Source organism: Venturia canescens, chromosome 4, assembly GCF_019457755.1.
Source record: "Venturia canescens isolate UGA chromosome 4, ASM1945775v1, whole genome shotgun sequence".
In the NCBI taxonomy this organism is placed as follows: Eukaryota; Metazoa; Arthropoda; class Insecta; order Hymenoptera; family Ichneumonidae; genus Venturia; species Venturia canescens.
In genome coordinates, this window is record NC_057424.1 from 18,198,211 (window position 1) to 18,222,262 (window position 24,052).

General features: G+C 44.9%; 1 protein-coding gene across 5 annotated transcripts in view; it reads right to left on the bottom strand.

Annotated features, from left to right (window-relative positions):
• The window catches only part of LOC122409367 (phosphatase and actin regulator 1), a 35,428-nt gene that overhangs the window by 4,439 nt on the left and 6,937 nt on the right, over window positions 1-24,052 (bottom strand). For 2 of the 5 annotated variants that reach the window (XM_043416868.1, XM_043416869.1), the window contains exons 2-11: window positions 14,638-14,802; window positions 14,440-14,538; window positions 13,831-14,151; window positions 4,673-5,176; window positions 3,829-4,078; window positions 2,317-2,459; window positions 731-887; window positions 605-660; window positions 348-451; window positions 97-269 (exon numbers count right to left, since the gene is read on the bottom strand). In XM_043416868.1, coding sequence (XP_043272803.1) covers window positions 97-269; window positions 348-451; window positions 605-660; window positions 731-887; window positions 2,317-2,459; window positions 3,829-4,078; window positions 4,673-5,176; window positions 13,831-14,151; window positions 14,440-14,538; window positions 14,638-14,802 — 1,972 coding nt within the window. Of the gene's footprint in view, window positions 1-96; window positions 270-347; window positions 452-604; window positions 661-730; window positions 888-2,316; window positions 2,460-3,828; window positions 4,079-4,672; window positions 5,177-13,830; window positions 14,152-14,439; window positions 14,539-14,637; window positions 14,803-14,974; window positions 15,033-21,788; window positions 23,756-24,052 lie in introns of those variants that run through there. The other 3 variants (XM_043416865.1, XM_043416866.1, XM_043416870.1) reach the window with 3 other exon arrangements.

Here is a 24,052-nt window from a genome sequence, read left to right on the forward strand (position 1 = left end):
ATTATATTAATTCATGGAAAAATGATCCCATTATTTTTCCACCCTTTGAACGATATTAATATCAGAATAGAAAAAGTCTATTGCAATTTTCTTTACCGGGTAAGATGCCGACTATCTTCGTGTACTGCCATCTCCGAGCTTTTGAATTCATTCAGTTCTTTTCTTATGGCCGCTTTGTCCTTCGGAGTCAAACGAGTCCACGGCTTGTCAGCCCGCCTGTCGTAATCGTGGGCCTGCGTTACCTCGATGTAATCGTTGAATCTGATAATCTACAAAGATTGCAGAGTCTATTAGAGCATTGTTTTTTAATGAGTTGTACCTTGGACTCTGAGTTTGCCGCAGTTTACCTTCTTTTCCTTTAATTCTTCAACGGTGGGTCGGAAACTCAGCTTTCTCAGAAGATATCGCTTCTTTTCTTCCTTCTGTTTCTTCTCTTCAGCTGGGCTTTGTTCTAGAAAAAACGTGAGGAAATGAATGTCAATTAATTCTCCGGTTCAATACATGGATGCAAATTTTTATTTCTTCCATTCGTACTTCAAATTCTTTGTCTTCATCAGAGTTTCATATTTTTTTATTTGAATTGAGAAAAACAAAAGAATCTTACTTTTCAATATATTCCGTTCCTCAAGTTCCTCTTGAGTCGGTCGCATACTCAGCCGCCTGGAAGACAAATTGCGTAAGTCAAAACTGAACGACTATCGGTCACAATTCTCCTGCCAAAGATTCTCACCTGATGAGCCTCGCACCGATCGCCTCTTTCGACTCTTGCCTCTCATTGTCCGACTGTATTTGGAGGATGTTTCTATTGATGAGCTCTTGTCGATCCGGCCGCAGAGCTAATTTCAACGAGAGCGATTCTTTCCGCGCAATTTTGGCTGCGATTCGGCCTATAGAAGAGAAATGTCTCGTTTAAAAAAAGCTCAGTGCAATTGTCCCAGAACTTTTTGCTTTCAATGCGAGAGTTTGCACCGTTCTCGAGAATATTTGTGTTGGATAGTAGATTTATTGAACTTACTAAAAAGAATTACATCAAATTTGAATTTTCTACCATCGTCTACTAACTTTGGCCTATCAATTTATCAAATTGTCCAATTCCTGGGAGTAGCTTCGGGGTCTTGGAAAATTGTCTTTTATCATAGTCAAAGTGAAAGTTTATAAGTATAATACCCTCGGAAGACGATGCTAAATCGACGTTTCGTTGAAACGGATTGAATCGGTCAATCGACATAGCCGAGGCGGTCCATATCAGCAGCATTTTGTCATATCATATTATTCGGACTGGTCTATATTTTTATTTTCCGGTAAACAATGAAGAACAGTAATTCGTAGAAAAACTCAGGTCGTCGAGTCGAAATATAACAGATACTTCGAGAAGGTGCTCGGCAACTGACTGAGCGAATATCTTGAGAGATACATCCGAGGATTAATATAAACCTCAAGGTGCTTGGGCGAGAGGCAAGAGTCCGTGAAACTAGTGTGTTGCACGAACATGTGGGCGGTGACTGTACGAAAAATTCCCCCTTCCCGAACCGACCGAATTGTATAATTAGTACGCTTCGCGAAGGTTGACTCGCGATCGCATAGTTTTCCCGAATATACACTTTGACCAAGCGATCAACAGTTGTAACCTCGTCTCTATCTCTTCCTCTCCCTTTCTCTTTCCCCGTTACTAATACCTTAAGGGGATATATCTATTATAGTTCCGTTCAAAATTTCATTGCCGTTCCTATTTTCGATGGTTATGCATTATTCAAGAGTCGTAGATTTTAACGGTTACTCAAGAGAGTTCAACGTATTTGCTGCAGAAAACTACTCGAGGGGCTTTGAACGCATTTTTCTTGGAATTCTATTTTTTGAGATAGTGCACACGATTTCTTAGAACGGAAGTGCTTATTAATCGTTTAAAAATTTCAACTACAAACTCCGATAGACATTGGCTAATGTCTGAGTCATCATTTCTTCACAGCACTCATCAATGTTTACTCAATTTTATTTCGTGAATAGTGATATGTAAATTAGTCATGAAGTATATCATTGAAAATTTTATCTTTTCGAAGCCAGCAGAATTAAGGAACTGTTGCACCACCAGAGATTATATTGCATACCATTTTTTGATCTTTCCTGAATAAAATTAACAGAAACCATGTGAATATAGTTTTCTCACAAACTCTGTATGACCTCGCTAATACGTTTGGGTTTGTTAAATTGAATTTCTGGCATTCAATTGTTGAGAAATGCAATAAAACTATTTTTATCTTATGCATCATACTACTTCAGCCGTTGCAGTAGAATGAGAACCGTCGAAAATGAACTTACTCTCGTCATCGTCATAATCTTCTCTGTACAGAACTTGTCCGTCACTCGAGTCGTCGGAATCTTCCCGTATCACGTAGGGTCGAGCGTTTTCTTTGTTTTCCAACGTGCAAGGTAACGCCAGACCGAATCTGACTGGTCGACTGCTGTAATTAAAAATACAAAGAATAAAATCTTCAAGTACAACTTCGGCGTTTCCAGGTTTTGTCATTTATTTTTCTTATTTATGTGTTTTTAGTTCAATAATGCGATTGATGTTGATGACCAGTGAACCAATGTAGTGAAATGCCTGATCAAACGTGTCGAATTCGAGAAGAAGATGAACGGTGTGGAGTAACATGATTTCCCTAAATTCATCCCGGTCAACTGCTCGATTCACGTCGACACCTCTTAACGAGACTCACCCGTTGGTTCCCTCGAAATCAAATTACCGGAGTATTAAGCGAAAAAAAGTTGGACCGTGCCCTTGAAGCTCATACAAATCAAACGTTCATTTCACCAAATCGTTACTTGGGTCGGTTACTAATAAAAAAAATTTGAAAAAATGATTTTCCATTAAACGTGCAATTGCGAAATAGCACCGAATTTTCAAGGGTTCAATCTCCCGTTCTTATTCAAATGAATCTCCAATGATTGTCGCCTCATTTTCCTGTCAAATATGACGATTTTCTTTTGTAAACAAATGAAAAAAAAAAAAAAAAATCCAAGCAACAAGCATTTATGAATTTCCTTAAAAATCAGGTATTCCAGACACGCCTCCCGGCAAAAAAAAGTCGTGATTCGTTCAAAGCTTATATCTACGCGGGGGTTTTTCCCATAAAAAAAATGGTTGATCCATGGGAATTGTGCTTATTTTAGTGTGATAAAATTATGAAGCGTCAAGACCGGCATTCGAAAATTCATTGTTCCAGCATGCTTATGAAAAATCATTATTATTATCAATATTGATATTAATATCATTATTATCATCGTCATATTACTATTATTATCTTCATTAGGATTATTACAAGATGAGCTGCTGAAATTACCATATTCTCATCCTAGGCCTCAATTCCGGCCTTCTGTCAAGCATAAGAAGAATAATAACGATGCTTTACTAGTGATTGAGAATGAGCGAGAATGAAATGTTTCTTGAATGTACGGGGCAAAAAAATCGATGACGAGAAGAAGGGCAGAGGAAATGAGAGAAGCGCTATTTTTTATATATCTTTGTCTCGTTCTCAATTCGTGTCGAAAATCGAGCTCAATAAATTAGCTGCAGATCTGACAGATTTCGAATAATCCAGAGACTTTTTCCATTCGAGTTATCCGTGATTTCGTTTTTTTTGTCCTTTACACTCAATGTCAGCGAGATTTTTCGCGATAGATGTGGAAGAAAAACGGTAAGTTTACGAAGGTTGGGAATATTGACAAACGTTCCGGGGACTCGGAAGCGGAGCAAGATCGAAGGGGCGAAAGGGTCAAGGACGAATTTGCTCGTTTCTCCCACTGCAATCCCAGTCTGGAGTGACTTACTTAAACGAGGCGTGAAGCTCTTGACGCAGAGTGAGCGGTCGGTTCTCCTGGGTAGGAGTATTTTGCGGAGTACCAGGAGCACTTCCTGGACCCTTTTTTTTTAACGCACTTTTCAACGGCATCGCGTGAAACTTTGGCTCTTTCGCTGGAATCTCTTCAACTCTTGATGTATCTATGTTCGGATCAGCTTGTGAAAACCTAAAAACTCGCAAACTGTCGTCTTCATCCTCGGGATCAATTTCCTCGTCATCTGCAATGGAGAAAACGAACGCGAACATTAATTCAAGTTGACGAATGGGCGCTCAGAGCTTTGAAATTTCAATTATTTTTGTTGTATTCGAACGATGCGAATACGACTCTCGACGCGAATGAGAAACTTGCGATATTGGAATGTACCGAAAGTTCCTTTTTTTCGAGCACGATTCGGATGCAAATTCAGGCCACGGTCGAAACTTTTCGCAGGCCTCTTTGAGGGACCCAGCAAAAAATCAGCAGCGAACAAATGCTGGCAGTTTTAATAATGAACGCCATTGAAAATTCCTACAAAGAACTTTTATTTCCTTCGAACGATACGAACTAATTCATCCACATGAGACTGGGATGATTTTCGCTCCCCGAAGTATATCAAAGTATTCTATTGTCCGAAAATATATTAGTTCTACTAGGTCTCGGCAATCATCAGCCGATCGATATTCGTTATTTTTTTTTTTTTTTTCGACTTAGCTAAGGCAGAGCGAACAAATGAAACGAATCAATTTTACAATGGTTTTCTCGTCTATATGCATTGAAAAGGTTTTCATAAAATGGCAGAAATTAAGGGAGTACCATAGAATGAAAAACTGACCATCTTCCTCGTTTAGGCATCTGGTATCCCACGTGGACATTGGAGTTTGCGGTTGCATTTGAGGTTGTTGCAGCTGCATTTCAGGTTGATGTTGCTGCTGTTGTTGTTGTTGTCGCTGCCTTGCCAGGAGGGTTGGACTAGGTGAGCTAAACATGGGCGGTGGTGGAATAGGTCCGATTTCACTTAACGGTATCGGTGGTTCGGGGAGTTCGGAAAGGACGAGAGTGCTGTTATGAGGTGGTAAAGGAGTCATGTATCGGGACATCGCCTGTTTTTTGTCGCACGTTTGCATCCCAACTTTCCGCCTGATCATCCTCGAAGGATCGAGGGTGTTGGGGCGATTGGGTTTTTGTTGTTCTCCGGATTGAGGAGTGCCGCCGCCAGATCCTTGGTTTCCGGTTGATCCGACGCTTCCTCCTCCGCCCGTAGAGTCACCACCGTTTCCCGATAAAGCTCCATTCCCGCTTTGCTGCTGATGCTGTTCAGTCTTTTCCTTCTTCGGCTCTGTAAAAAAATTTCATAAATTCATTAAAACAAGGTCGAAAAATATAGAAACATTCATGCATGCCGACTGAATCTCGGAAATAGCTGTCCCATTAATGAACAATAGAGTCGTCGTGTTGAATAAATAATAAACGATATTTGCGGTACGACGTCAGAAACGCACGAGCGGTTCATCCAAAGGTTATACGGATTTTCAACGTTTCTGGGGCATGGCCGTTGCCTATAGGGCAAGTTGGATCATTGCCAATGAAAGTTAGTGAGGCACGCGTGAGTCTAACGCGGGTGTTCGAGTCAACCTGATAGAAGGAGAAGTTGATATTTTTCTTGATTCGTTTCGCTTGGCGTTTTGGGAAGTTTTTTCTTGGAATACGAGAATTCCTCGAGACGAGATCTCGTTGAAAATTCTTGAAGTCTTTTTAGCCGGGAAACACGATTCTGTAACGATTTTGTTGATCGATTTGGAAGTAGGATCGGGAAAAAACGTTGACAACAACGTCACCAGCTACACGATTAACTCGTGTATCGAAAATAGAAAGAGCGCTCCAAGTGTCATTTTATTGGATGACACGCGCGATTCATTGTTTCCGCGTGATGTTTGGCCCTGACCGACATTGCGATTTTATGTCTCTCCCCCAGTAGCCTCACTGATCCAAAGTCGACAAATTTGTATTCGATTTTTCGTCAACTCGCTTCGTGTCGCAGCGCGACAAGCGTGTGCGTAGAGGCTGCGAATTCGGGATGCGAAAAGGAGAAAAAACATTTTTTCGTTTCGAGTGAATCGGAATCGCTCAGCCTCACCTGACGATGGGAATTTGTCACCCTTTTTATAGCCGGGTGGTAGGAAATCGGCCGGCGGTGTAATCGGTGGTACACCATCCCAGCTCGGGACAACATCCGGTTGCAGGAGTCCGCACTGTTGCTGCTGGGGTTGTTGTTGATGATGATGATGAAGGTGATGGTGATGATGGTGGTGATGTCCATCCTGATGATGGAGGGTGTAATCAGCAGACGGTATTTCCAGAGTTTTTTCCTGTTTCTCACATCGCCGTCGACGTCGACCGCCGGGTGTAAGAGTTTTAACAGCCGCGAGGAAACTTACTCCACTCATTGCAGATATGTTTTCGTCGTTGTTGGTCGCTCTTCGTGCCTCCCTTTCCAATGAGCTCCCATTCAGGACTTTACCAAGTATTTTCTTACTCCGGGTCCCTCGGGCCTCTTCCGAGTTTAACGGTCACGATGACGTCCCTCATTGGATTCGACACGATCGAGATCTTCATCAGCACTTGCACCATTGTCACAAAACTTACTGGGGGGACGTTTATAACCGGACGAGGGTAATAAAGAAGAAAATGAGAATGAGGAGGAGGAGGAGGAGAAGGAGGAGAAATAAAAAACTAGATGAGGAACTGATAGCGATGCGTCCGCGATGAGAGCCGGGCTCTCAGTGACGTTGGACGAAGGGAAGAGAGCTCCGAATGATTCGAGGATTGGTTGTACACCGGCGGCGCTTTGTACAGTCACCGAACGAACGGCACCAGCTGGTTGTTGTAGAGCATCGATGTTGGATAGAGTACCTCGATAGGACGAGGACCTGAAGAGAGAGAGAGCGAGAGAGCGGAGCGGGAGGAGGAGGAGGGTGAAGAGGGAGAACTGCGCAACTCGGGGCGGCGCAAAGTCGAAGCACACTTGGCAATCGTGAGCATACAGGCATGTAACACGGATGGAAAGAACGCGTGGGCGCTCTCGGTTAATACGAAACGTATATAGAAACGGAGGAGGTTAGCGATAAAGAGGAGAAAGAGGAGGGAGAGTCTCGACGAGTGGACCGAGGCTCGCATATCGCTCTGTGGTACCCCCGGGCAAGGGAACCGATCGTTACCGGGGGAAAGCTCCAACGGACACGGGTTCGAGGGGGCGAAATATTCCTTCGGGCTACGGAAGCATCATGAAAATTTTCTCCATCCAATCCTCGAGTCCGAGGCGCCTTTTTACGTTCCAACGATTCCCGTCAATCTACGTCCAAGCTTGCCTCGTAGCACCAGCACCTGCGGCTTGTCCTTCCATCGTTAACCTTCCATAGGATCAACCGGAGTCTGGCCAAGATAGAACACCACGAGCAGCACACACGCGCGCGCATCAACCTTCTTCCACGTATTATCGATCATTCCCGTTTGCGTTGGTGTTTCGCATCCAGTTTCCCCTCTCAATCTCCGAGCCCTGCTACTTTTCGCGACTCGCTCTGCTACAGGAGATTTCCAACGGGAACGACGGCGCGTGTATGACCTTGGACCAGCCGACTTGCACCGTTTTCCCGTCTCTCCCTTCTCCCTTGTTCCCATTCCCATTTTCCTATTCCACCGTTATAATTTATCAATTCGACGCTCCGAATAATCCTTCCAATTAGACAATTCAAACGCGCACCTCTATTTGTGATTAACAAATTAGTCGGATTTTCTTTGCTCAACTCGTCCCACAGAATCCGTAGTTTCGACGAGACCTTGACCGTCGGTCTTTTCCTCCTTTTTCCCCCGCTTTTCTTCCATTTTCGAGGTCTCACACCCAGCATCGATTTTTTCCCGAGGTTCCTCGTTTCCGTGATGTCCTCTTCATCAGTCAGAAACTTTCCTCGTTTACCGCCTCGAGAATCCTCACTATATTCTTCATCCTTAACGCCGGAGGTGACGTCGCCTTCCACATCTCCACGATCTCCAAATATTATCAAATCTCCTCGTACATGCTTTCGAATAATCCTGCGAGAAATACGATGACCGCATCGTCTTCCGCAATGACCCAGTAGCCTTGTGCGAACATCGGGCAAAATCCTATTTCCACTGCATCAACCCCTTTCCTTTTTCCTTGTGTTATTCAATCCTGTGCTTGCCAAAATTGTAGATCTTAATTGATTTCGGGCTTTGCGGTTCTCGATTGATTCATCATTGAACTTCCTGCTTTTTGCTATTCACCGATCAAGCAACCGCTTTATGCTACCCTACTGAAAATCCAAACCAACCACGTCCGCAACTTTATTTAACTGATCAATCATACATTCGCTTGGAATCGAATCGATCGAGCTGTTGAAATTCTTCGTGACTGAAGATAAACGAATGAGCTCGCGGTAAGCCAACGACGAACGAACTTTACTCGCTTTTTTTTGGAATCGAGATTTTTTCATCATACAAAAATTGGTCAAAGTTGTTGTGCTTCTTGCTTGAACAGTCACAGCTGTTCAACGTTCGGGTCGACCATTGACAGCTTTATTCCACAGAAACCTTTGAATTCACCATTCACCAGTATTGACGTTTTCATCTGTTCAATAGAAATGTCGTCAATTGAATGAAAGAAGTATGAGAAAGGAGAATTTGAAAACCGAGAGAATTTCGTTTGATTCTCACAGACTGACAATGAGTCTGGCGTTTGGGGGTCGAGTCCGAATTCAGCGGGTTTTGATGAGGTCAGTTCGCGGTCGCGCGTGTGTTTCAACGATAACTTCCGATCCGAAAGAAATAAGGTCAAAAGGTGGTGTTACCAGTTTATGTGGCGACTCTCATAATTTTTATTCCACTCTATATTTCCGAGTAGGAATTCATGTTATCGGAGCTTGGAAACGGAATTTTTGACGAGGCGATGAAAAGAAGGGCCATGGCCCTGGAAATTGCTGCGGTAACGTATCCTTGCACGAGGGGTGATTACAGAGGGGAGCAGCGGGACGGGAAAAAAGAAAAAAGTGCGAGAGCGAGAGAGAGAGAGGCCGAGGGTGAGAAAGACACACGCGTAGAGCGAGTTTGCTCGGAAAATCCATTTCCCGGGTTCGTCCTTGACATTCGGGAGAGCACACGGGAGAGCTGCGAGGTTGACTATACTTTCGGCAACTCCTCGGGCGACTCTTTCCGGTACACTTTCCGAGTAACAAGCACCTTTCCCCGCGGCGATTTCCTACGATTTCCTGCAACGCCAAGAGCCCATTTAACATTTTGAGAATTAACCTCGGAAGAACGCGGGGGTTTGTGAAAAATGTGTGGTTGGCTTTGCGTAGGAGGAATTCCTACGAGGTATCGGAATGCGATGGATTCCTAAATTTTATAGCTTTCCGGACGCCAACGCACTTTGAAATAATTGCTCAATCGTTAAGTATGAATAGCCACGAGCGGTGACTCGCCCACGCGGAATCGCGACCTTTCTCTAAAACTAGAAGCAGAATTTCCATATTCTGCTTGCACCCTTTCGACGTTGGCTATCGATTAACATTGCGGATAAGCTCTCCGAGACACTCGAATACTCTTATCGGTGGTCGGAAATGGATACGGCAGTAACCGTTCGTATCGGCACCAGGCACCGGGGAAGTTTTGTTGATCGAACGCAAGACACTCGACGATGGCCAAGCTCGCCAGGATGGCGCCACGTTTCTCTGCCACTTGTGTGTGACCTGTTTTGCCTCTACGACCCACACGAGTATAAACAAGCAAGAAAACAAACAAACAAAGGGTGAAAAATCAAGCGATGACAGGAACGAATCGATGGCGCAAATTGTGCGCGAGGCTATCGGGTACCTTCCTCTTCGTATCTACGATGTAACCTCAAACAGCATTTTTGCTCGATACGCGTCGTGAAACTCCGTATGCGTTACCTATTGATTTGCCTCAACGCGAGAGAGAGGCCTCTTTCCTCACATTTTCTCTATTCTCAGCTTTTCCTCTTGTGTACATACCTGCAACATAAAAATAAAGACGAAAATGCGTTTTAATACACGGCTCTTACAATATTTTATTATCTTAAAATTTAGTTTATTTTTTTTCGAGGGCACTGAAAATAATTCTTTCCAATTTATTCGCCAGTACCATCTATCGATGCTCATTTTGAAAGAACTTTCGACGCACCTCATTTTCAATATCACTTGTTCCTTTTGAAATTAAATTTCAGACAGGCTCGTTGATATTTTTCGATTGCAAGCTCCATTATAATTTTCAGGAAATTTCCTATCCCGACAAATTGGCAAACAATGAGAATTGGTTTGTTCTTCATCTTTGCGCTTTGTACTAAAATTTGCCAAAACTTTTCTCTGCTAGCTGATTAACGGTAAACCGAATACTCGATAATCGATAAGAATCGAAGTTCAGAATTGATAGGACACCAATAATCCAGGCTTGTCAAACTGCCATCAGGTTTTTACGTTACGTTGGAGGCTGTCGATTCCGTAATATCGAATCGAATGTAATTTTGTAAGGATAACGATAATATCCTTTGCCGCGGATTTTTCCTCCCCATTCGTGTTCCCTCGATAGAGAACTTGATGAGAAATAAGACTCGATTCTGTCTAGCAAAATGAGACAAACCTTGGGACAGATGAGCCAGACCGGTACCTTTGAAACACGTACAGCCCATAATAAATCCCATCATCAGCGTAAAAGCGCGCGCTCAAGCGCACGGAATCGACCGCACCCCCGAACCGTTCAAATTTTAAACATTTGCAAGTGTTCTTTAAAACAGTTTTTCGTTTTTTTTTTTTTTTTCAAATGCTCGGTTGCCTCGGTATTGTTTCGTCAACCGCACAGTTGCTGGTTCCACGAGGAACTGACGTTCGCCGATCGTTCGGCCCTGAAGACGAGCCAACGGGAAGCTAACGGAATATCGAGCACGTATGAGCTGGATACGGTTGTACGGTGTTTCATGTCGCCACAGAAAAGGAAATTGAGAGTGTCCGGGAGCGGAAGTTGACTATTTTCGAAGACGGGCGTGTTACAGCCTGACTCTTCTGCTTGCCATACTAACGAGTTCTCCTCGTTTTTTTTTCTCTCGTCCTTTTCCTCGGGGTCAATTACTCTCGTACGTTCGCAATTTCGTTAATGCTCTTTCCCCGGTGCGAGGAACTCGGTGATATCGTCCGAGTTTGTTGATAAAATTGTCGTCCGTGGCGCGACTCAGCCCTCGGTAAGTCGGGGATCCTTCTTACTCCGTTGAGACGAACGTTTGTATTCTTTCCTCGGTGAGAATTCTTGCCGGAGGCTGAATTCGGCCGCAATCATTGACGAATTTCACTGCTGGCATTGCTCAAACAAAATTATTCGACATTGAAAAGAAAGAATGATCGTATTACGACGTAACTCTACTCGCGCAAGTGATTGACACTCTTTTCATTTATTCACCGGCCGGAATTATTCGCAACGAAAAGTCAAACGTGAGCACGAGGCTCTTCCCACTTCGGAGATGAGGCTCCTCACGAACTGACATACCGCCGGGTATCTCGCCTCAAAAGTAGAGTCCCGAAAAACTCAGCGTAGCACTAACTGTGCCGTCTCTAAGCGACGAAGAATCGAAAGAGGGGTGGAATTTTTGGCAAGCGTGTACCTTTTCGTCGCCGGTCGGAGAAGCACGAGTGCACGCGTGAACACACAACGTCACAAGCTCGCACACGCACACGTCGGACAGGAACGCACTTACGTACACACGCCCGAGGTGGGACTGTCGGGCGCGCGAGGTCACTGACTCAGTGTGCGGCGGGCTGCTTCGAAAATCACTCGCGCCTTTTGAAACAGCGTTTCTCCTCTTATCACACGAGGAAGAAAAAACCACTTTTTGATCTGACGATATGTGTTTTTCTCTCTGCATTCCACCTCTTATCTCTATCGATATGCGTCGTTTTATCTCAGGAGACGAAATAAAGAAAAAGCTTTGATACGAGTCGTAAGGTTTCTGCAAACCGAGCGTCGTACGTGGATATTACTGAGGCTCCGGAATATTTGTACTTGAAAATCCGCGTCGCACAATCCGTACTCGATTATTTTTGGATTCAATGAAAAATGTGGGGCTGTTGAAGATTGTAATGAAAAAATGTTCCCCCAGGAAAACGTTGCTATTGACGACTGCGAGTCGACAATCTCGAGAAACGTTGCGTACAAGCATCAGCCGGAATGACGTCGCGAGTAGGAGATTCGCGAGGGTGTGAGAAGGCTCGAAAGCGTGAGAGTTAGGGAGGGAGAGAGAAGCAGGGCTGCACCGAGTCGTGGCATCGTGTTACCCGGGGCGCGGTGGCAACTGACCTGTGCTATCTCATCCAAACCATGTTTCGTTATTGTCAAAGCCTTGCCCTCATCGAGGGACCAACGACTGATTGCCCTTTCGCAGCGAACACACGATCCGCGTATTTCCGTCTCACATATCCGTTTCACCTCTTTAAGAGCCTCCGAGAATCTCCGATTTTCTCTCTATCCGCGTTGGAATCCCGAGCTCCGCTCGAATAAACTCGAATATTGCAACGTTTCAAACTGAAATTCGTGGGGTTTCAGCAGACGATCAGACGATTAGAGCACTGCATTCCATCAGAGGCTTGTTATTGGCACGTTTCGAAGGATTTTGCCGCGCAGAATGGCGTCGAATGTGGCAACGCAGAGCTGCATTTTCATCTTCGGCGTTCATTTTCCCGTAGTTTTTCCAATCGTGACGAGCTCGAGGAAACTTCGCCTCGACGAGGAACCGTGCTTATCGAAGCTTGTGACGAAGAAACGAGCGATTTGTATCGGCGCTAGCTCGTGGCACACCGTTGCAAGTGGGCGACGAAACGGAGGACGATATTTCGCACGTTTGATGAGATTCAACAACACCGAATGGCGTCAAGCGTTGCAGCATCTGATTAAATATTCAGGTTCGAAGTACATTTTTACCCCCGTTTTTTCGAAGCTGAAAGCAAACGAGTCGGTCACTTGCAGCAAATGTGATTCGCATCCGTTCGAGTCACCAGTGGAGTAACGAAGAGAATTAACATCCGACGAGTCTGTCGTCACGATTTTTTTGACGAGTTTGAAAGCGTCAAGCACCCTACGATTGACGGATCAATCAAAAACGTACGATATACGATTTTTAAACAAAGAGAGAGTGCACGGTGCCGCAGTAAGGTCGTTTACTGACTGAGCGTGTCCGGGCGTCGCGACGCCGACGCCGACTCGCGTTTTCTACCTCTCTCCCTCCCCCCCTTTTCCACTCACCGTTTCGTTCTCTCTCGTTCTTCGAACCCACCTCCGCTCCCTCTCACCGCCCATCGGAACCCCCTGCTTGCACCCTCTCGCTCTCCTGCTGCTACCGACTGCAAGCCTGCTCTTATTGCCGGGGTTGCTGCCGTGGCCGAGCGTTTACCGTGCATCGAGTTCCGAGCTGAACGTCTTCTTCCCCTCGAGCTTGTGCATCGCTCCTCCTCGACGAAGAGGTGGCTGACCGACCGACCGACCGACCTAACTATTCGCTATGCCACACGCTTTATCCTCCTCATATTTTGCCAACTTGCCGCTCTTTATTTATTCCCCGAGCTTATCCCAAGCGAGAGGATTCCCACGGTAGCGCGTTCTCGACGTAATACTCTTCCACACATTCGCAAATATCGATTCTCCGTGTCTCCTCGCGCCAACGCAGCCCTCGTCCGATTACTTCGTAATGGGTTTTTTCTATTTTCAATACCCCTTCGGTAATGAAATCTTACCCGAAGTCCGGGAATCGACAAGATTTTCCTGATCTATCCCAAAGTTTTCGTCAGCGGGTTACGTTTTACCCAATTTACCTCCACCCACCACTCATCACTCCCTTCATCCACCGGTCGGTAAAAATGCTCTGCCTTTGAACTTGCACATTTTCTAGGAAAATTTCGAATGCGGAATAACGCACGAACTCACCTTGCGCGTTGCCGTTTGGCGCACCCGACTGCCCTCCCATTCCTGGATAATGTGGCGGCAAATGGGGCGAAGCTTGATTACTACCGGACACATTCGTACAATTTTGGTGCGTATTGGCAGTGGTGGGAGTCGGCGTTCGTTGCTGACATTGAACACCGGAGGACGGAGCTCCACCGGCCACCGGTGATTGCTCGTGCTGTTGATGATGATGCTTCTGCAATTGCTGCTGAGGCGTTGGTGGCTTCTGAGAATTGCCAGATTCTCCTGTTCCACCACCGCTTCCGGTTCCGTCACCGCCGCCTCCGCAACCTCCTCCGCCACCTTGTTTATCAAATAAATATTCATTTAATCAACTTGCTTTGAAAATTACTGGCAATTTTTCTACTTTTCTACTACTTTGTAAGCTTTACGTCGAGCCGGAAAACTGCAATTTTATGCTGAACTTGCTCAGTCATTGATCGTTTCATTTTTATTCATTCGGACCCAAGGACGGTTCCATAAATAACTTGATTTTTCACGATTTCAAGGTCAATTTAACGACTTCAATTGTAAACTGCGAATGAAAAGTTAAATTGAACTTGAATTATTTGAATAATCTTAAGAAATTACCATTCTCCGGTACAAACGATGTCGGACTCTCGGGCAAAAGGATTCCCTTCTGCACCAACTCCTCCCGATTCGCTCGGACCGAAATCTTCCTCTCGAGAGCTGTGAAAATCGATTAAGCCGTCAGTTGAACAAAAACTTTTGAAAGTTGAAGCAAAGTTGTATAAAAAAAGAGCATTCGTCGGGGATAAAAGTACTCACATCTCGAGGCAGCCTCGAATTTGTCAGATTTTTTTTTCCGCTTCCATTTCCAAGGTTTGAAAAGTCGCCCGAGGGCAGAAAATTTGCTTTTTCTCTCGAGCGGTGGTGTCCGCACCCCCGAACCCAGACTGTTCGTTCGCAGTGCAGCTCCATTCTGTTTTTTCGCTGAAACACAAAAAGGCACATTGAATTATCGATTGTGGGAGACGATAAAAATATCGAAAATTTAAGGCCCACGCTTCGTGCGAGTCGATTGCGAGCTCTGATATTAATTTTCGTCTGAAATTTTCGATAAAAATGTTGTTGAAAATTTATTGGGTCACGCGCGACTCGGTACCTTCCGCTCGTACATCGTTGCAAATGACAGAATTGCGTTTCATCAATATTTTAACGTTTCGATCCTGCTGCTGCTCCTAAACGGACCGAACGAAGAGCCGTACAGTATTCGGAGTTGCAACTTCCGCAGGAAGAAGCTCCTCCCGCGAGCATTCTTTTTTTAACTCGGCGACGACGATCGTGCCAAAGCCAGGGGAGCGAGCCCTGAGAGGAACGGGCTAACGAATTTAAAAGCGTTAACAATCTTTGAGCTCCGAGGATAAGAGACTTTTGTTTTTAAGGCATTGTCCGATGAGTGCATAACCTCGGAGGAGATCGAGAGGAAAAAATAGGTTGTCAGGGGTGCGACGAAACGTCGAAACTTTCGTTTCGTTCGTTTGAGATTTAAAAATCCTCATTTACAAGGCGAAATGAAATAACTTGAGGTAGCTCTTGTGCCAAGTTTGAACGCGAGCGGCTCACTCGATTCATTCGGAATACATTTATAGCACCCTCCTCATTTGGTACGTAAACACATCTCGATATATTTCTAAATACGATTTGCTGACTAATTGGAACATTCTCGAGCGAGCCTGGCGCACGAGTATCTGATGAGAAATGTGTCTTCGGCAACGAGAGCGCGCAGCGTTTTTTCTAAGAAACCGCATATGATAATGATCGAGAGCAGCGAGGCAAGTTTTATCCTCCTTTTTATTTAAAGGCGTCTGGAGGAAACGTCTCGGCCAAACAATGCCACTCGGTTGATCGATGCTCGCTCTTCTTGGTTTCACGAGACTGGAGTATTTGTTGGGTCAACTGTGTCACGTGCTCAGACGCTCCGAAGAAAGGCTTCCGGGCCCTTGGCTCTCGTACATACACCCTCGTCCAATCTCTTTGTCTCGCCTCGATCCAGACTATTTTTCATCTTTTCATCTGACGAAAGATGCTCCGGGGTAGAGGCTTGAGGAGTTAATTTCAAAATTCTTTTCCAAGGCATCGAAAGAGAGATTTTGGCCGAGTGAAAAACGAGACTCGAGAGGCCGGCATGGAATTTCTCGAGCAAAGTATCCACCAAAGAAGCGAGTCAAAAACCGACGCAATTGATGTTTGAAAATAATCCAACAGCGCCGTGACAATTTCTTTCTTTATTTCCTCCCTCCACATAAAAACGAGAGGAAAAATGCTGCGGAATGTGTGAAACGCGTCCGCTCCAACGACCGTTTCCTCCGAAAAATTCCATCACCTTCTTCGATCCAGAATTTTCCTTCGCGATTCTCGCGAGCGCGATAAAGAAAGAAGAAAATTTGCGAGACAAGCGCGCTCGCGGAGCAGTTTTCTTGAGAATCGTGCACACGATTCTATTCTCGTTGCGGCGACCGTCAGGCGACTCCGTGCTCTTGTGTGCACGCTCGATTCTTCCGAAGCAACGACCCTGTGGCCCAACTGGCAACTTATCCGAGCGACACGTAGGACGGATGGGACGGTCAAGGTTCGTTCGGGCCATTCCACTCCATATCGATTCACCAAACATGAGAATTGTTCGGAGCAACTGCTGCTGCTGCGGATTAAACGTTCAAACTCTTTCTGCGTTCAGCCCCGAATTATCTGTCCGCAAAAAAACATCCGAAAATAGACGCTCCGGTATTTGCTCTGCGCGACACATTTGTGTACTGTCAAGATCATTCATTTGGAGAAGTAACCGAACAATCGTAGGAACGAAGGGACGACGAATACTTGAGTAAGTAAAAGTTGTTGTTGTTTTCACATATTCTTGGGAGGAGCAAGCTCCAATCCAATACGCGACTGTTAAAGTATTATTTCCACGATCTCAGCTGCTGGATTTGAGGCAAGCTGACACAAAGCTCCGTTTGTTTAGCTCTCGCAGCTTTTTCAAACTTCCCACATCATTATCTTTTTTTCATCATCACCGCATCACTGGTCATCGTAAAACATTCTTTTTCATCTCCGCTCGATGAGGAGAATTTTTTCTTCTTTTCCGTCCTCGCCGCATCTCTTTCTCATTTGCCAACACTTCTTTCATGAGATCTTTCATCTTTCTGCGGGCAACGATTTTCTAGTTTTTTTTTGCTCTCTGTGCGAGCACCAGTTATTGGTTATTACGACGCTGAAGTTGGCAACGTTGGAGTCCAAGGAAATGAACGAAAAAAATATTTGTCATTCACCAATTTTACGACGCTGAAGTTTCCAACGTTGGAGTCCAACGAAATGAACGGAAAAAACGTTTGTAATTCACCAATTTTTTATTTCACGAATCGTTGGTGCAGCTTGAAAAACTACGAATCGCAAATTTGGCAGGGAACAAAATAGGGGAATTACTGGAATTATTGGAGAGTTTTTTTCGATCATTTCGTTGGACTCCAACGTTGGAAACTTCAGCGTCATCCAATTTTTTTATTCACGAAGCGTCGTCGGTGTAGGTTGAAAAATACGAATTGCGAATTTGGTAGGGAAGGAGATTGGAGAATTACTGGAATTATTGGGGAGTTTTTTAAAATCATTTCGTTGGACTATTTTGGATCGAATATCATCGAAAATTTTTTGACGTCTTAAGAAACATCATGAATCGGCGGCGTTAAAGCTTTTTTCAAATTCGAGATAAAAACTCCTCGTTTCGAAGATTATTGCCATCTTGAGTATTTTCCTTATCGGAAAGTTTTCGAACCCCGCAAAAATTCGGTTTACGAAAAATTGATGAAAATCCAAAAATTCCTCCAGACATTTCCTTCGTTGGATGCTGTTTGATGATAAACATTCAAGAAAATTCGAAATTCTTGGGGGCGACGATGAGCGAACGCTTTCTGTATTGAGAACTCGGTCGAATTTGCGAGCAAAATTGCTCTCGCAGAAATGTCTGCGAAATTCTCGTAATTGAAAAGCGAGAAAATTTATGCATCGAAAGGCAAGTTAAAAATAAAAACGTCCGAGCGTGAATGATCCCAACTTCGGGTCCGCGCGATTTAAGTAGCGACCTGGAGAGCGATTCGTCTGCGAGAAATGCCTCGACGCTTTGCGCCGCGTGGTGGCTGAGTGACGAAGCTCAAACGTGGGTAGTCGAGCAAGCGGACCAAAGAACAATGCCCAATTGTTTCGAAAACCGTTCTTAAGCAGACACGAAAAAAGCCTTCGATCATTCACAAAATATTCGAATCTCCGAAAATTTGTTCTCCGTGTTAGTACCCGAACCGGAAAGAAAGTTCCGAAGGACTTTTTGGAGACGAAACATTCTCATAGCACCAACAGAGTTTTAACGTTCCGCAAAAAATGTTCGTTGCCCGGACGCCGAATTCGGTCGGCTGCGTCCACCGGAATTTCGTTGCCAGAGTGCACGACCTCGAAAAGTAGAATTTCCTTCGAAAATCGAGTCAGGGGATTGGAGGAGAGGCTGCGAGTCACCATTGCGTAATTTCGTGGACGGAATAGCATTTAGAAATTCGTAGAAACTAGAAATACCGATGCGTTAGCGGCGGAGGAGAGGAGGCTTGGCCGGCACTGTGCATCGAGATACGATCCAACTAGTTGTTTGGAGGCTTTCTCTCTCGAGAGAGGCTGGATGACTTTTTCGAGAGAAGCGCGCTTCGAGGGGGAGACTAGGAGAGAGAGAGAGAGAGAGAGAGAGAGAGAGAGTAAAAGATGGCCCGACCTACCTTCGTGAGGGGGGCGCTTCTACCTGCGATCGATATGCCATACTTAAAAGCCTGAGTATAGATATACGTATAGGTATGAAAAGGTAAAAGGACAGGTGCGCACGGATCACCCTAACACGGCAGGGATCTCTGGCGGAGGCGAAGCAGGAGGGAGGCAGAGAAGAAGTTCACTCTCCATTCGTGTGTGCAGCGGTAGGCGATCGATGCACGGGACTTTCGACGTTGAGTCGTCGAGAAAGTGCGAAGTTGTTTTCCCATCGGGAAGTAATTCCGGAGTGATAAAAAAGAGGCATTCTCCGAGGGTGGGGCAACGTTGTAAGCTGCGAATTCGTAATCTCGAGTAAATAAACGAGAAAATAAGCGAGTCCGAGGACCGTTTGATTAATTGTTTCTACTGAAAATGAGTCTGAATAATCTCGTACGAGAAGAGACGACGAGAAAAGTGAGGGATTCGTTCCTCGGAGGGCTCTCCTCCGAGACGTCAATTTTCCGGCTATAGAGTAGCGAAATGAGGCGATGAATCTTGCACGAGAGTCGAGGCGTCCGCGCGGAGAGCCGCTGACATATTTCCCTCTCGCCCGGTAGCAGGCGCGCTGCGTTTCAATAGAAAATATACTTGGCCCGAGTAAGAGCGCGGTGTCGTATGGGTTTAAAAATTGCACCACCTGCTCACGGGCAGGAGGAGGCCGAGTGGGTGGCACGAGGAAAGTAAGCGCGCGCCGCGGAGGCTACTTCGTGCGAAATTGTTACTTTGCCCGTCGGAGATACAGAACAGAGTGGTTGGACAGTGTCGAGGGCTGCTGCTGCTCTGTTGCTGTGGCAGCCAGTTTCGTCGGGGCTCCCCTGCTCAATGAATGATTTCCGCCGCCACCGCTGCTCCGTTGCGCTGTTGCCATTTACTATTCGTACCCTTTCCCTCTCCTCTCTCTCTCTCTCTCTCTCTCTCTCTCGCCAAGTAATTCTCTCGGTCCCTCACGACGCGTACTACGAGCATTGCAGCTGACTAACTCGAGTATAGATAATACACGACGTACGTTATGTAGGTAGGAGCTTAACGGTGAGAATTCTACGTCAGCGACGAGTGCGGAGAGGCGCCTCGCTGGAATCACCATTAGTGAGGGAGGGGGGCAGATTCGAGACGCATCTCTTCTCGTCGACTCTCATAATTTACAACACGCACATCGCGCGGTATTCAAGTTGGAGGTGGATCGTGTACTCGCTCTCTCTCTCTCTCTTGCTCGCGATTACGCGATGTACATAATTGATCCTCATGGTCTTTTATCGCGGCAACGTCGCTGCCAATTTTCCTCCGCAATATTACTCTCTCCGCGTGTACTTTTTATTCCTTCTCTACATTTATGCTCGCTTCGTTTTTTCTTTTTCTTTTTTTTTTTTTTTTTTGAGCTCTTATTCATTTTGTGCAACAGGAACGAATCGCTGTTCCGGCGAGATCGAGCTCGCCGGTGAGACTCCGCGCGGTTGCTCGATCAACAGAGAGAAATCGATTCTAACGTCCTCTTCCAACTCGAGACTCGAAACACCCCAACGATGATCTACAAAAACGCTTGTTGGCGCCTCGACTTTTGGTCGAGCAAAAGTAAGGAAAACGAGGAAAAACTTATGGTCGATTCGCTCCAACGTGTTGCGCGATTACGAGTTATGAGATGTCTGAGAATTTCATGCGCAGGTGTCAAATGCAACGAGATTCTATTCATAAAGGTTGGGCGAGACGCCGGTGTAACGTCGTTCGGACGATTTAGCTTATGAAACATTTCTTTTTTGTTTTTATCGATTTTTATTGAGAAATATCGGACGAGTGCGATTTCATTGCTGACCTTCCTCCTCGACGACGAAAAACGCATAAAATGGTACACAATTGAATAATTTTTAAGCAAAAGGAAAAGATTTTGTGCTTCGGAATCGACTGAGAGATCTCAAACGTATAAAAATTGATTCTAAACGCGTCGTTGGATTTTTTGTTCGAAATTGTGCAGTTCTCGAAAAAAAAATGTTCCATTTTAATACGGTGATGTGAGGGAAAAATAGGGTGGGGTTCAATATGTCGAATAACTGAATTGTAGAACGGTCGATATTTCGAAATTTAAAAAGTTGTGATATCAGTTTGGAGAAAAATAAGTAATTCGAAATACTTATTCCCGATCGACTATTCAGCAGATTGCGTGTTTAATCAAAAATTCTTTCTTTGAATTCGTATTTACCCGAAAATATATATTTCAATAGTTTTCATTTCGAATGAAACTTTAACAGACCATCCGAATGTCAAAAGTTTATATTTTCGAATTCAAAATGGAGAGTAATTGTTTCACAGACAGGCCAGAATGTCGAGCAGCAAAAAATCGAAAGTGAATTTTTCGAGCCTATAAAACTTACATATGCAGAATAGCGATAGCTCGAAAAGGCGAAAGTCAAAATGGCGATGTTTAAAACGGGAGATCACCCGTCTGATTGTGAGTGAGCGAGACGCGTGTATTTGGAGCTCCACTGCATTTCTTTATTTTGATCGATCGACTTTCTAACGTTTCGCTATTTTGACTGTTCGACTTTTTGGTGTTTCAGTTTTCAACCTCAGTAATATTTGGTCTTTCGTTATTGTATTTTCAAAATTGTGAATTTTCACAGTATCGCTGACTGTAGTAATTTATGAATCGAGAGCGTGATAGTCGAATTTTCGAAAAATCGATATTTTAGTCATCGTCCTATGGGCGATTGTTACATTCTATTTTCGATGTAAACGTGCTTCGAACCTTGCAGTTTCTGCTTTATTTTTATTTTTGGCATTCAAAGCTCTGTCTCCATATTATCATTCAAAGTTTATAAACTCGAGATTTTAGTTGCTCGAAATTTTAGTCATTCCAACATTTGATCCCCACCCGAAAAATAATAGGAACGAAAAAAAAAAGAAATTCTTTGAAACGACATTTACGGAAAGCAGTTACTGTTTACATGCGCGAACCGGGAGTTCTTTGACTCCCGAAGAAAGAAATAACTCGAGGGACGAGAAGGAAGGGGAAAGTCGATACGTATGATGTAAAAAAAAAAAGAAGAAAAAGGTTGGTTCGCCGGATGCCCTTGGGCAGGAAGGCGCCACGCCTCGAGCGCGTATACAAACACACGGTTTGGCCCGACACAACGAACGGTTGTCAAACTCACCGATGACAACGGTATTGGCAGCGACCTCTTTGGCCGCTGCGGCTGCCGCCGCGGCGGGTCCGTGCGCGAGAAAATCGCTCAAAGATAACGACGAGGCGATTAGTTGTCGTTTTTCTTCGAAATTCAAATAATCCAAACTCGTACTTCTCTGCGGAGCAGCCACAATAGTGACGCTCTTTCCTTGTGAATTATTTTGTGTCTGTCGTTGTTGTTGTTGTTGTTGTTGTTGTTGTTGTTGTTGCTGCTGCTGTTGTTGTTGTTCGTGGTTTGCATCGTCAACGGATTTTTCGTTATTGGACTCGTCAAGTGCGGTGGTGGGCACGAGATAAACACCACCACTCACGCGAATCGACATCGCCGAACGCTTCCTCCCGCCGAACAGATCGATCCTGATCAATCGGCGCTCCAGCTTTGCCGATCCCGACTCTCGATCCCAGGAATATCAGCTATTATCCCAATCGCCACCGATTCGTAAACATTTCTTTGAAATATCGTTGAAGTTCGGAAAAAACGGGTTACACGGGTTTTATTTTGAATGCGTTTAAAATAATGCTCCGTGATAATTTCGACCGCATCGTCTCGACGAGAATGAGCGCGTGTGGTACTCGTAGATTTGACCCCGATCGAAAAGATCGCGAACCGTGCCACGAGGATCTTTCTCCGTGACAAACAAAATTAACAGCAATTACGGCTCTTTTCGCTCCACACCTCGTCCCGAAATGTCTTGTCTCGCCTCCCGACGTATCGTGAAAACATTATTTTTATTATTTAAATGCTTAATCCGCACAGGGTTTTTCGCAAAAAATTATTTAATGTTGAGATAAAGTTAAAGGAAATTGTGTTGATGATTCACAGCCGGCAATGAGGAAGCTCGTTGGTATTTACGTTCGTGAGTCAGGAGCCAAAGAAACTCATCAGGCATAAAGGCACGTGTTTTGTTTATTCGTTATTTTTTTTTTGTTATGTTGCTTCATGTATTTCCGTTTACGTGTGTAATATCGAAGGAATTCAGTGTGATGCATCAATGACATCCGTGGATTCGACCTACGCGCAGCCCCCCCGACTAGTCGTTTTTGAAATAGCGAGTTACGAGTGGCGGCGCCTACGGGCTGTGCTTTACGACGTTTTCACCGAGGATCCTATTCGCGTTTGCGGCCAAGGTTGGCTAGACCGCTCCTCCTCGATACACCCTGTTATTATTGAGGACATTCGGAGACACCTGTTTTAGCGGTACACGCGACAGAGCGCATATTCTCCCTCACTTTCGATATGAAAAAAGTTTGTTTGTTCTATTTGTTTATTTGATTTTTTAATGCAGTCCCGCACACAACGCTTGGTCCCTCTCGATCATGAGATGCGCGGAAACTCTTTCGTCATAACTGCTCTTACTAGCTTGCACAGGAGATACACAAGTACAATGACACACACGCACGGACGCACGCACGACGCACAAGCACGCTGAGGATTGAAGAATGCGCCTGTACGTAGGCGAACTTACACTCGCGCAAACCTCACTGGAAACATTCACTCCGAGAAAATCTCTACGGAACACGACACAACGATGCTGCGCTTGTACACAACGCACACAGGCTTCTTTATTCCTTTTTTTATTTTACTCGTGTTTTCACCGACGCGTGTACCGCTATCGGGAGCGCGGATTTTATTTCAATGTAAAAGAGACGAACACTCGTGCGAGTGTAAACGAGAGACGCGAGAAATACAAGCTCCACCGAAAGTCAGGCTGGACGGAATATCAATGACGGATGTATTTATTTCTCAATGAAATTACTTGTAAGGAGAAATGTGTGGTTAATTAATGGACAAAAAAGGCGGAGCTATGAGGGACAAGACGTAACGCGCACCGAGCGACGAGCGAGGCTCGCGAGCACTGAGGGGCGGCCATGCGATTCCAGCGCACCGAACGGCGGTCGCGCCAAGCTTTCGACGCGACGCCCGTCTCGTCGAAATGTTGAATCAACATCGCCACAAGCCGCGCGCATTTACCACCCGATCGCTGCTGTATCATGTCAAGTCTCGTATACCAGCGATACCAGCTGACGGACCAACAATACATTACGCCGTATTTTATAATAACCTCAATTTTTTCACGTCGTACAATTTTTTTTACGTGTAAAAATCCACCGGAAAAATAATTATCAACGAACCGAACGAATTGTGCCCGAAATTCACAAAACGCCTTTCGATCCTCACAGAAATTATCAATCGATCGATTTATCGTTGCGCGATAACACATTATCTTTCAA